Source organism: Diachasma alloeum, unplaced genomic scaffold (genome assembly GCF_001412515.2).
Source record: "Diachasma alloeum isolate Michigan unplaced genomic scaffold, Dall2.0 Dall_scaffold_00313, whole genome shotgun sequence".
NCBI classification, from domain to species: domain Eukaryota; kingdom Metazoa; phylum Arthropoda; class Insecta; order Hymenoptera; family Braconidae; genus Diachasma; species Diachasma alloeum.
The window spans coordinates 1,384,783-1,396,798 of record NW_021680452.1 but is presented as its reverse complement, the minus strand read 5'-3'; the positions used below and the strand labels follow the sequence as shown (position 1 = coordinate 1,396,798).

The 12,016-nt window shown below is 37.0% G+C and overlaps 1 protein-coding gene across 1 annotated transcript; it reads left to right on the top strand.

Annotated features, from left to right (window-relative positions):
* The first annotated feature begins 964 nt into the window (after positions 1-964).
* Positions 965-11,471, top strand: LOC107039940 (nuclear receptor subfamily 2 group E member 1). The gene is made up of 8 exons (XM_029126222.1): positions 965-1,095; positions 3,768-3,883; positions 6,708-6,893; positions 6,974-7,072; positions 7,507-7,531; positions 8,976-9,099; positions 10,376-10,625; positions 10,986-11,471. The coding sequence occupies exons 1-8, from the start codon at positions 965-967 to the stop codon at positions 11,213-11,215; spliced, it is 1,161 nt and encodes a 386-aa protein (XP_028982055.1). The 3' UTR covers positions 11,216-11,471.
* The last annotated feature ends 545 nt before the right edge of the window (positions 11,472-12,016 follow it).

Sequence of the window (12,016 nt, the reverse complement as noted above, 5' to 3'; positions counted from 1 at the left end):
CCGACCTGACGTGATTCGAGTCGACCCGACGTGACCCGAGCCGACGTGACCCCAACCGATCTGACGTGACCTGATGTGACTCAAGCCAACCCAATCCTGACAGGTCACAGGGTGATTTTATATATATTTCTCTCTATATAAGAAAAAAATAAGGGCAAAATTTAAGACAATTCAGGCGACGCCTAAAGGTGGGGGGGGGCGTAGTCAAGGGGTGGTCAGGGGGTGCCCAAGGTCGGGGGGGTTAGAAGGGAGGAGGGGATCCCAGGGTCAAACGCGGTGGGGGGGCTGACAGTTGGATTGGGGGGGAGCGAGCGAAGCAAGCGGGGCGGCGAACCCCCCCGGGGTTGGCGAGCGAAGCGAGCAGGGGGCGAAGCCCCCTAGTTCATTTACATAAAAAAATGACATTGTCCCCTTGTTTTTTAATTGTCGTCTTTTTCTGTTGAAAAAAATGTTAAAGTCAACGTAAAAATTGTAATTGCCCCTCGTGTATCGATGGACACTGTAGCGTATGGACACTGCAGAATACAGTTATGGATCGAAGTTTCGTAGCGTTTGAGCAATTGTGTAGCTAAGCTCGACATAAAGCTCACGATTATCTTCATACAACATGCAGAATGAGTAGACCCAACTGGTGGTGATGGTGGTAAAGCCAAATGGCCACTTTCCACCGTCTTATAGCCACTCGCAATAAATTGTCATACCCAGTTTAGCAAATTACGTGTTTGGAGTACTGAAAAGTTATTATTAAACATTCACAACGAATTCATCATTTCATGAGGCGAATTATTTTCACTTTGTATGGAACCTATAATTTTTTATTCTTCTTTCTTGAACTTTCCTTTTACTTCTGTTTTTGTTTTTTTTTCGTAGGTAAAGTTTTACTCCCGATCAGTTTTGCGGAGTAGAATTATTGACGAGTGCATGTGATCGATAGTTTCAGGTTCAGTCATTTCGTTGAATTAAAATGGAGGAGCAGAACAGAGATGCTACTTTGTGCAAAGTATGTGGAGATAAGGCATCGGGAAAACATTACGGTGTGCCGAGCTGTGATGGGTGCAGGGGATTCTTCAAGAGATCTATTCGGAGACATGCGAGGTAACATTTTGTTTTCACCAGAAGAATTTTCGTTTGAATTGATTCTATAATAGAAATAATATAAAAATTTTATAATATGAAAATTCAGAATTTTATTTAATAATCGATGAAAACTATAGGCTTTAGTTCAATTATTCCCTGCAAATTTGGGGAAATCAAGAACATTCCGGTAAATGTGTTCTTGAATTGTGAATGAATTCAAAATTCATCGTAATTCAGTACTGAATATTCATGATTTCATTGAAAATTCCGAGGGGCTACTTACTCCCGAAATCATAGCGCCATTCTGTGTACGGAGAGAAATTTGTTAGAAAAATTCTAGTGCTAGCACGGGAAAAGAGGCGCAAGGTGACGGCCAGGAAAAAATTCCAGTGCCAGTACTAGAAATTTTATTGGGGAAAACGTGAATTTTTCCCCGTATTTCTGTGAAAATTTCACGGAAATCCCCAGAAATTTTAACAGAAATACCAAGAAATTTTACCTTAACAGCACTAGCATTTTTCACAGCCGGGGGATTGTAATTTTTTCCAGTACTCGTACTAGAATTTTTCTAAAAAAATTCTCTCCGTGTGATGAAATCAATCCGAAATCCCTGAAATGACATGATTTGAATTTTTTGAAATCGTTTCCGAAAATACGCTGAAGTCTTAAAATCACGCCGAAGTCATTTTAAATTAATGAATATTTTGGAAGAGAACGCGACGAATTTTATTCATCGGGATTACAATTATTTCATTGCTTCTGAAATAATTGATTTCGAATCTATGGAATCATTCGAAGTCAATTGCAGTCACGAAATCATATCGCGATCTACTTGACGTCATCGATTTCATTTCTTTCCAAAATCACTGAAATCAACCCTGAAATCACGTGAAGTCGACTTCATTTCGAAATCATGGTGTCACTTAATCAGAGAGTGAGTAGCCCCTCGTAAAATCCAAACAGGTAGAGGAGTTATCATCTCAATGCTGTTTAACAATTTGGAATTTTATTGATTTTTCAGTGAAATCTGAAATTTCACGGATTTTTCCCACTTAATCACATTCCATGTCACTCTCCTGAAAATTACTAGTCGACTGTCCATGAAATATCAATTTTTTCGTAACTACACTGAGAAAAAAATGTTCTAATATCTGAAACATATTTTCTTTAGACAAGTAAATTTTCTTCAATTGCTTAATTCTTTCAGGCATCTCAACTCACATGAGCTGAGAAAGGCCTCATGCTTTAAAATATTCTTGTACTCAAGTATGATTTTATCGCAAATGAACTTACTTAAATCGCGTAGAAGAATCGTCAATCTTCTAGTCTTTATTGTTTTCATGATTTTTTCGTTATGCACTTCCAATATTGCAATATGTAAAATATTCATGACGTAACGCGGAACGATAGTGATGAATGAAAATTTATTCGAGTTCCGAGAAATGCACACATTCTGAGATTTGAGCCATTGAAAATAATTTACTTCTCTTAAGAAAATATGTTTCAGATATTAGAAATTTTTTTTCTCAGTGCGCAGGTGATTTGAGATTGTGATATGATTAGAATTAGAGAATATTTTACTTTGATTAAGTCCAATGATACTAGATACTGAGAAAAGAAATACTTTTGCCAAGGAATCATTTTATTTTGAGAAGAATTAATGTTTTTAGGAACCTCTTTCTCCAGGCCAGTCATTCCCAGGTGATTCAAGTCCATCTCCAATTATTACAATTATGATGATTCATGGGATGATTATGCTACATATGACGGTGAATAAACTCCATTGATAATTATTAACATTTAGAATTATTCCAAATTATTTTACATGAGAAAATCACAAATTTGAAAGAATTGAAGAATAATGAAGGGTGTTCATTCATTCAGTTATATGGTAATATTTGAAGACGGACATGGATCGCCTCCTAAATACGCTCCTGAAAAAGTCAATTCTACTCGCAAGGAAATAATTCCTTGCCAAAAATAATGTTTTTTCTCAGTGAATTCAACTCAGTAGCGAACTGGTAAAACTGTATAAGTCAAGTTTGACTATTGACCAGTTTTTCATAAATATCTCGGAATCTAAGGGAGATAGCTAAATTTTTGTTATAACCTTTTTTGTAGAGCCGATTGAGAGCTACAATAAATGTAATTACGAAAATTTCGCTATCTTTGTTAGATTCGGAAATATTCTTCAAAAAGTCAATTGGGAGATACGTCGACTTAAATCGGTTTAGCACTTCACTACTGAACTAAAAATTACTCAGAATTAGAACAAACCGTCTAAGTCAAATAGAAATTCAGTAGAATTTTCCAGTGGTTGCGCTAGGATAGGCCTTCACAGAAAAAAAAATTTCCACGTGATTTACTAAATACTGAATATAAAAGTTGCCATGAAAACAACATGATCATTTCAGTAGCGAAGCGGTAAACCGGGTTAAGTCGATTTTGACTTTTGGCCATTTTTTTACAAATATCTCGGAATCTAAGAGAGATAGGAAAATTTTGCTCATCACTTTTTTTATAACCCTTAGTTGGCTCTACAAAAAAGGTCATGACAAAAAATTTTCTATCTCTTTTAGATTCCCAGATATTCATCAAAAACTGGCCAATAGTCAAAATCGACTCACCACCCCGGTTTACCGCTTCGCTACTGATTTAATCAGCCAATCAATTTTCGTTGATAATTGCAGAAATTTGGATTACGTCTGCAAAGAGAATGGCCAATGCATAGTAGACGTCTCCCGTCGAAACCAGTGCCAAGCCTGCCGCTTCGCGAAATGTCTAGAAGTGAACATGAAGCGAGATGGTAAGAGACCTTCCACATTAACATTCAAACCCCCCGAAAGATGAATATCAAACACTTTATCTAGTCACCCGATACATTTTTATCAACAAAAAAAACTGGGGTTGGAATCACTCCCGATTTGTCTGTCATCTCGAGTAAATACATTACAATGCATCACTCCTCGCCAGTGTAATGCATGATGAGGGGGTAGTAGAGAAAACAAGAAAGAAAAATTTCCACCCACATGAAACTCGATTCGGTGGCTCTCCGGTGTGTCATGAGCAGGCTTGAGTTCACAGCTTTTGTAAACACCGGCGGTCTCTCGATTCACCGGAGGGGGCATTCGACAACTCGGGTGATAATCCAAACACTTGATTGAGACGAGATATCAATTAGTTGGGATGATATTGAAGATATCATTTCTTTGGAGAAGAGTAGAGATAAGAAATTGTCATGTTGCACATTTTTCCATGATTAATTCCAACTTTATTTGCAAGCATCTTTCGAACTAAAAAAGACATAACTTTTTTCATGAATTGAGATAAATTCGTGCTCAAATAAAAATTTGTGCTCAATGATTCTAATAGAAAAAATCTCAAGAGAAAAATTCGAACAGAAATTCGAAATCTATTGACTTTTTCTTACCGAATATCCAATAGAATCAACGCAAAAAACAAATAGAATTTTTCGATACAATTCCAATAGAAATCCTATAGAAACCCCATAGAATTCCTATAGAATTCCAATAGAATTTTCTAGAGAATTTGCTAGGTTTTCTATTGAATGTTTTCATCCGTGTAGGCACTCGAATCGAAATATACTATTTTGTACACTAATATACTATTCAATACACCATTGAATTCAAGATGAAGAGCGATCTTTTACTTCCAGATTCGAAAAACAGAGCATTTTCACCACTGCATTATGCATGCAGTTCGGTGAACAAACTTATTGAATATTATGATGATTCCTCGGAAACATTAACGTCCTCGATATCTACAATTGTTAACAAGGCGCATAATTTTGTTGAAGTCCTGAGGGATACCTAAGCCGCGTTACAACACGGAGAGAAATATTCGATAAAAATTACCAGAAAAAAGACGTAAAAATTACGTTTCGAAACGTAATCTGGGAGCGAACTAAAATTCAATAAAAAGTGTCAATCGTCACGTAAATTCTACGATCTGTTCCGTGAAAATTACTCATCCGTCCGACGCCTCACGGCTAGTCATGAGTCACCGTGAGGGGGAGATTTTAACAACACGTTCCGTAATTTTCCGTAATCATCCAAGAATTTTCATGTTCTGAGGCATAATAAGTCTTGAAGTTTCTGTTAGATTTTATAACTTCCAGAAAAATTACGTGACTTTTTCGTATTTTTTCGCTGACCGACCCGAAAATTTACTGAACGTTTCAGCTTTATTCTCTTATATTCCTATAGAATTTCACTGAAAACGATTCTCGCTTGTGGATTACGTGAAATGTTCCGTAATTTTTCTTGAATATTTCTCTCCGTGAATGGCATGCTATGATGTGCTCCATCTCCTTTAGTCTAGAATTATTTGTAAATATATGGATATTTGTTGTATATGAGTATTATCTAATATGATTGGATCCTACAATTGACCTCGGCTGTTGGGTCCTGAATAAATAAACAACAAAAACAACAAAACAATATAAAAAGCAAATAACAAAAAAAAAGTTTTCAATAACACGCACGAAAAAATTTAATAGAAAAACCTGTCGAATTCGTTAGAAAATTCTATTGAATTTCTATTAAACTTTCTATTAGTCTTTGGCTGATTCTATTGACATGTTCAATAGAAAACGTTCAATAGAAAAAGTCATCAGAATTCTATTTTTCTATATAATTTATTCTTTTCATATATTTCCTATAGAATTTGCTCGACTCAAGTTTTTTTGTGGCGGTTTAGTGCGGGTCGTGAAATAAGAAGTCGTGGTTGTGGGATAAAGACGTTTGTATTTAGATTTGAAGAGACGTGTTTACGTCGAATCCCGGAAAAAATGGACCATGGAAAGAAAAAATAGAGCAAGGGAAATTTTTAAGTTGGGTGGCTTTTAACACGTTTTGGGTATGTGGGCTATTTTTTCCTGGTCTATGTTTTCCGGCTACCGTTTACATTGTGTTCTTCTTCTTCTGTTCGTTTTGGTTATATCCTCTTACTAAAGTGGAGGCAAGCACCATCTTTACATCGTGTTTCGGTATCGGACTGAATCGGACTGAACATTTTGGTCGGGAATACGAGGCTTTATATACCTTTTAATATGGAAGGTTCGAGAATTGTCCAGAAATTTCGTGAGGAACAAGGATAGGATGATATTTGTCTCGAATATGACAATAGACAAAAATTCGAGACGCGTTAATTGAAATTCGACATAATAATTCGTTTGTGGCTCGCGCCACATTTTTTCATTCTATTTTTCTTTGAAAAAACTCAGAAAATTTGAGCCGAGGAAATTTTGTAGAAAATATCTCAATAGAATAAGTTATATAGAAAAATTGAATACTATTGATTTTTTCTACTGAATATTTTCTATCGAACATTTCAATAGAATCGGCCAAAAACTAATAGAACAGTTCAATAGAAATTCAATAGAATTTTCTAACGAATTCGATAGGTGTTTGTATTAAATTTTTTCGTCCGTGAACTGCTGAAAACTTTTGCAGGATGGTTTCATGTTGGTGGAAATATTATTTCTATTTTTCAAATCCAAGTGGATGTGTCAAAAAATATTCCGAAGAAAATTTTTACAAAGAAATGGGGGACAGGGTTGGGTGGTAAATGGATGCTCCAAGGGATTTCGAAGGAAGTGTCATTTTCAGCGGTACAACACGAGAGAGCGCCGAGAAGTACATCGTCGTTGGTTAGTGCAGTGAGAAGAGCACCCTCAGCGATATATCCGGGTATATCACACGTCTACCACACCACTGGCAGCCCCTACCATCCCCTACTGTACTCGGGGCTTTTTCCATTCAAGCCTACGGTGCCGACTTTTAGTCCCGGAGTTCGTAAGTCCTCTTCACAATTTATTTTTCCCCGATACATTTTCTCGAAGATATTTTGTGGTCAACAGAGGTTTTTACTTCAGCTCATTTTTTGCATCGACCAACGCCGGAACCACTGGCCACTACTGCCGCGAAGGAGGACGAGGTGACGAGCTCTGAGGAAGCTAGCAGTATACGTGGAAGTGAACAGAAAGGTTCGAAAAGAAGATAAAACGAGAAGTTATTGGAAAAATTTGTAGCGGTGAAGTGGTGAACAATCTCTGAACCTGAGGGGACGTGCGAAATTTGGTTCGCTTTCATTTTTCTTCCACGACATTTCCCTCCCTCTACCCCAAACTTTCCTCGTACCATTTCTTCCTCACACATTTCTTCCCTGACATTTAAATAGTACTGTTTTTCCTAACACTCTCGCTTCGCGGAATATCCCACATGAGAGGTATCTTCACAAAGAATAGTATATTACGATATAAGTGAAAACAAGTGGGAAATTGCTCTTGTATTGTATATCGTACAGTTATTTTTGCTAATAAATTACACGAAGAGAAATATTCAGTAAAAATTACGGAACAATTCACGCAATTCGCAATGGGGAATCGTTTTTCGGAAATTTTTATAGGAATGGAAGAGAAGAAATCTGAAACGTTCAGTGAATTTTCAGGAAATCCATGAAAAATTCGAATTTTCAACAATCACAATAAAAATCAAATCAACCAATATAGCTGTCGTAATCGAGGGGCTACTCACTCTATAATTGAGTGACACCATGCTTTCATAATGAAATCGATTTCGGGTGATTTCAACGGTGACTTCAGTGATTTCGGAACAAAATGATTTCGGTGATTTCGAGCGTCACGGGAGGTGATTTCATAATTTCGAATGATTTATTTAATTCAAAATCTGTGATTTCAGAAAAATAAAGTTAATAAATAATAGACGTGGGGCAAAGCGGGTTGTATCACACTATGAAATTCAAAGCCGGCAATAATATATGGCAAATGATAACGAGTTCGTTGGATTCCACTCCGCCAATCTTGAGCTAATGACGATGAAAAATGGTCCATTTTACTACTTTACTACGTCAACGAGTACGGCATTTTATTATCATCGTTGGCAGGCGTGTCAATTGTGAAATCACGAATTACTTACACGGTTCGCACTACGCCAGTGCGCCACTGATTTTGGTGATTTCATCGATTTCAGATCAGTAGCGAAGTGGTGCAACGGTTTAAGTCGACTCATCTCCCAGTTGAGTTTTTGAGGAATATTTCCGAATCTAAGAGAGACAGCGAAATTTTCGTAATTACATTTGTTGTAGGTCGCAATCGGTTCTACAAAAAAGGTTGTAACAAAAATGTTACTAACTCTCTTAGATTCCGAGATATTCATTGAAAACTGACCGATCGTCAAAATTGACTTGAACCGTTTTACCACTTTCCTACTGAGATGATTTCACGTGATTTCGGAGATCATTTCAAGAATGATTTCGGAATGATTTCATGCCAGGGTAGCCCCATGATTTCGGGAGTGAGTAACCCCTCGATCGTAATCATCTTTTAACTTCGACTTAATGGCATTAAGGGGATACGTCGGTGAAATTTAAGTCTTCATTGGTCCTTGAGACCCATTGAACAGTTTGTGATGTATGGCGGAGTATGGGAATAACTAGGGAAAATCGCGGACCCGATCGATTTTGCCCCGTACAACCAAAAAAAAAATTATTTTTTCCTGTTCTTACCTTCAAAATGCTCCTTGCGTCGTAGATTTTATACCATTTTAGTTTTTTTTAAATGTTTGTTACACTGCAAATAACAAAGTTAAGCCTCCGTTTTACTTCATTCGTAATAAATCACGAATAAATGGCTTTTAAATTTCATAAATTTTACTTTATTTACTCTAGAGACGCAAAAAATTGTATCATAAAAAAAGTTTCGAGTTTTGAAATTCAGAAACTCGTCATGATAGATACGCGATTCAGAAACACGTTAGCCAGCTTCTGAATGTGATGGAGCCAAATATTCATGTAACTTACGATCAAAAAGGATGAAATGTGAATCATAAATTTGTAGATACCATCGGATTCAGGAGTTCCCTCCGACTAGCCCCACCCCCAGGGATGACCACGAGTTTACCGGAGTACAGTGGCTCCAACCAACCACTTCTCCCCACAGAGAACGTTTATGAATCTGCAGCCAAACTCCTGTTCCTCGCTGTTAAATGGGCTCGGAGTATCCCATCATTTCTAGAGGTAAAATGGATATCTTACCAGTAAAGTAGTGACCAATCCTCAATGTCTCGTCATCTTCCCTTTGAAGCATTATTTTGCTGTTTCTTCCCAACTATTTTGCACGTGGCCACCGATTCACTTATAGTGAGATAAAAACGACAAAGTTCTCAAACAAGTCTTACTTCTGCCAAGAAAATAGTTTTTTGAAAATTATCAAAAAAGTATTTTTTGTGCCAAACAGGCAGAGTTCGCCTGGAGTGAAAAATTTTTGTCCCAAAAATAGATTTAGTAGTTCAATAAAAAAAATCATTCTCTGTAGACGCAAGAAATGTCATTTCTACCACTACTCATTCGTTATTCGATACTCCCATACGTATTTTGCTCCCGAAAAATCTTTGTTTCATGCGAAATAAGGGATAGTTGTTTTTCGTTTCGGCTGTCTAATAATCACAGACAAGAAATGAACACTTGACTGTATATTATGAAGAGGGGTCGGAGAAATTGATGGTTTTTTTCGTAGATAAGTAGGAGAATTTAAATGCGTAAGTTTCTTTGAGGTCCTTGAATTAATTGATGCTCATGATTTATTATTTTGGTAATAGTTGTTGCAATAGAATTGACTGGAAATTGTTGGATTTTAGTTTTTTATTATTTTTATTTCTATTTTTGTATAGATGAAAATAAACATGTTGCTCTGAGGAGTGAGATTTACCACTCGAAACGTTGGCAAAGGCAGAGAGAAGGAATTGTTGGTGTTATTTATTTTGGAGTTTAAAAGTGCTGAGAACCGCATAATGGCCTGGAGAAGTAGGAGGTGTTTTAATGTTAATGCAGGCGGTTGGAAAAATAATTCAGTTGGAAGAAATGAACACCTAAATGAGACAATAATAATGATATGATAGCAATCTTGTAACTTAGAGATAAAATATTTGTTGATAAATTTTCCTCTACATGAGATATTTTCATCCTGAAAAGGCACCGTCTGGTGTGAATTATCCGCCTCTTGAGCCGAATATTTCGTTGCTGTCGAAAGCAGAACAATTATTCATGTTTGAGACTTTCAAATTCGAACCAAAAAAATTCTTTTTTGGCAATTTTCAATAACGTGTTTGTTTTTGTCTCAATGTAGTGATCACACTCAATGTTGCTTGGCTTTTTATACCTCTGTTCAATACTTGCATCAATGCATCACCACCCAAAGATTATTTTCTTTGGTTTAATTTACACTCTCATTTCGAACTCATGTTTTTCTTCGTCTCAGTTATCGTTCAGAGACCAAGCAATTCTCCTTGAAGAGTCCTGGAGCGAACTGTTCGTGCTGACAGCAGCCCAATGGAACTTCACCATCGACGAATCACTATCAGTGTCCCTGATGCTCCTTCCAACAGAGAGACAACAGATCATTGCTGAGGAACTCAGGAGACTCCGGGAATTACTGACGAGGTTCGCGATTATGCGGGTGGACCATTCCGAATACGCTTGCTTAAAGGCAATTGCGTTATTCAAAGGAGGTATTAAATTTTTTTAATATATCACAATCAAATGGGGGGGGGGAAGAAACGGACACTTAACATTTAACATCCTAAATTAATTATTTGAAATTAATCAAATTATTAATTTGATTAATTTAATTTTGAGATTTTCAATTATGATTGTTACAATTACAGCGCGCTGTAGCGCGCGTTCGGTCTCGTGATTGAAAATGGATGAATCTGTAGTGTGGCCTGTACCAAACTGTAAAAGATACTTGGATATATCTTCTATTAATATAATGGAATAAAAATAAGAGGATAAAAATCAGGGCGGAAAATTTTATCAAATTAATATTATGTAACGATGATTCATGTGGTGAATTATTCTTTCATTTTCAGAGTCCAGAGGACTGTGTGATTCAGCGAGGGTTTCCGCCCTTCAAGAGCAAACGGTCACAGTCCTGGGGGAGCGGGGAGCCGGTAGGGTGGGACGCCTCCTCCTGCTGTTACCCCCGGCGCGTGCTCTCTGCCGTGGAACTCTGCAGGAACTGCTGTTCAAACCAACAGTCGGCGATGTCAGCGTCGAGAGACTCCTGGGGGACATGGTGCGGGCCACGAGGCCGGCATAACCGAAATGCAAATCGATAGTCTAGTCCTGTCGACAAGGAAGAGAATTCTCGAATTTCAAATATTAAAAATGAAATTGGATGGAAATCTCAAAACAAAGAGTATTCAGCCAAAAGCGGAATTGTGCATTAAAAATTGAAAGAAAAAATTAAAATTCAAGAGGTGGTGTGAGCGCATCAACTGATAATTACTCAATGTTGATATTAGCTTTAACTTGAAAATATTGAGGAAAATAAATCCGTCTAGAAAATTGTAAAACTTGAGAGGAAACGGAACCTCTGTGTCTAAAAATTTTTTAGAATTGTATTTTCTCCTACAATTCAGTGGCGAAGTGGTAAAACGGTTTAAGTCGACTTATTTGCCAATTGAGTTTTTGAAGAATATGTCCGAATCTAAGGGAGATAGCGAAGTTTTCGTAATTACATTGTTTGGTGAATGACTAGATTTAGGGTGGATGTGGGATGAAAATGTGGAGGGAGATGTTGGGAAAATTACTGATGAGCCGGATTTAAAATATCACACTTTATTTTGTGGGATCGAACCACTTTGTCAAAACTATTTACACTCTTTGGTAATTCAATTGTTGAATGTCTAATTATACTGGTAATTGTCTTTCACTGTTAATTAGTTGAGTCACTGAATTTAGACTGAATTTAATTAACAGAGGTGATGTACTGAACAAAACTGTGATCTTACAAAGACCGGTGATGTACTTGATTACTAGTGAGCCAGGTGAGGTTCAAAGAACTACTGTACTCGGTGAGGTGCGATATAGAACTTGTACAGGTGATTTGCCCGAGATA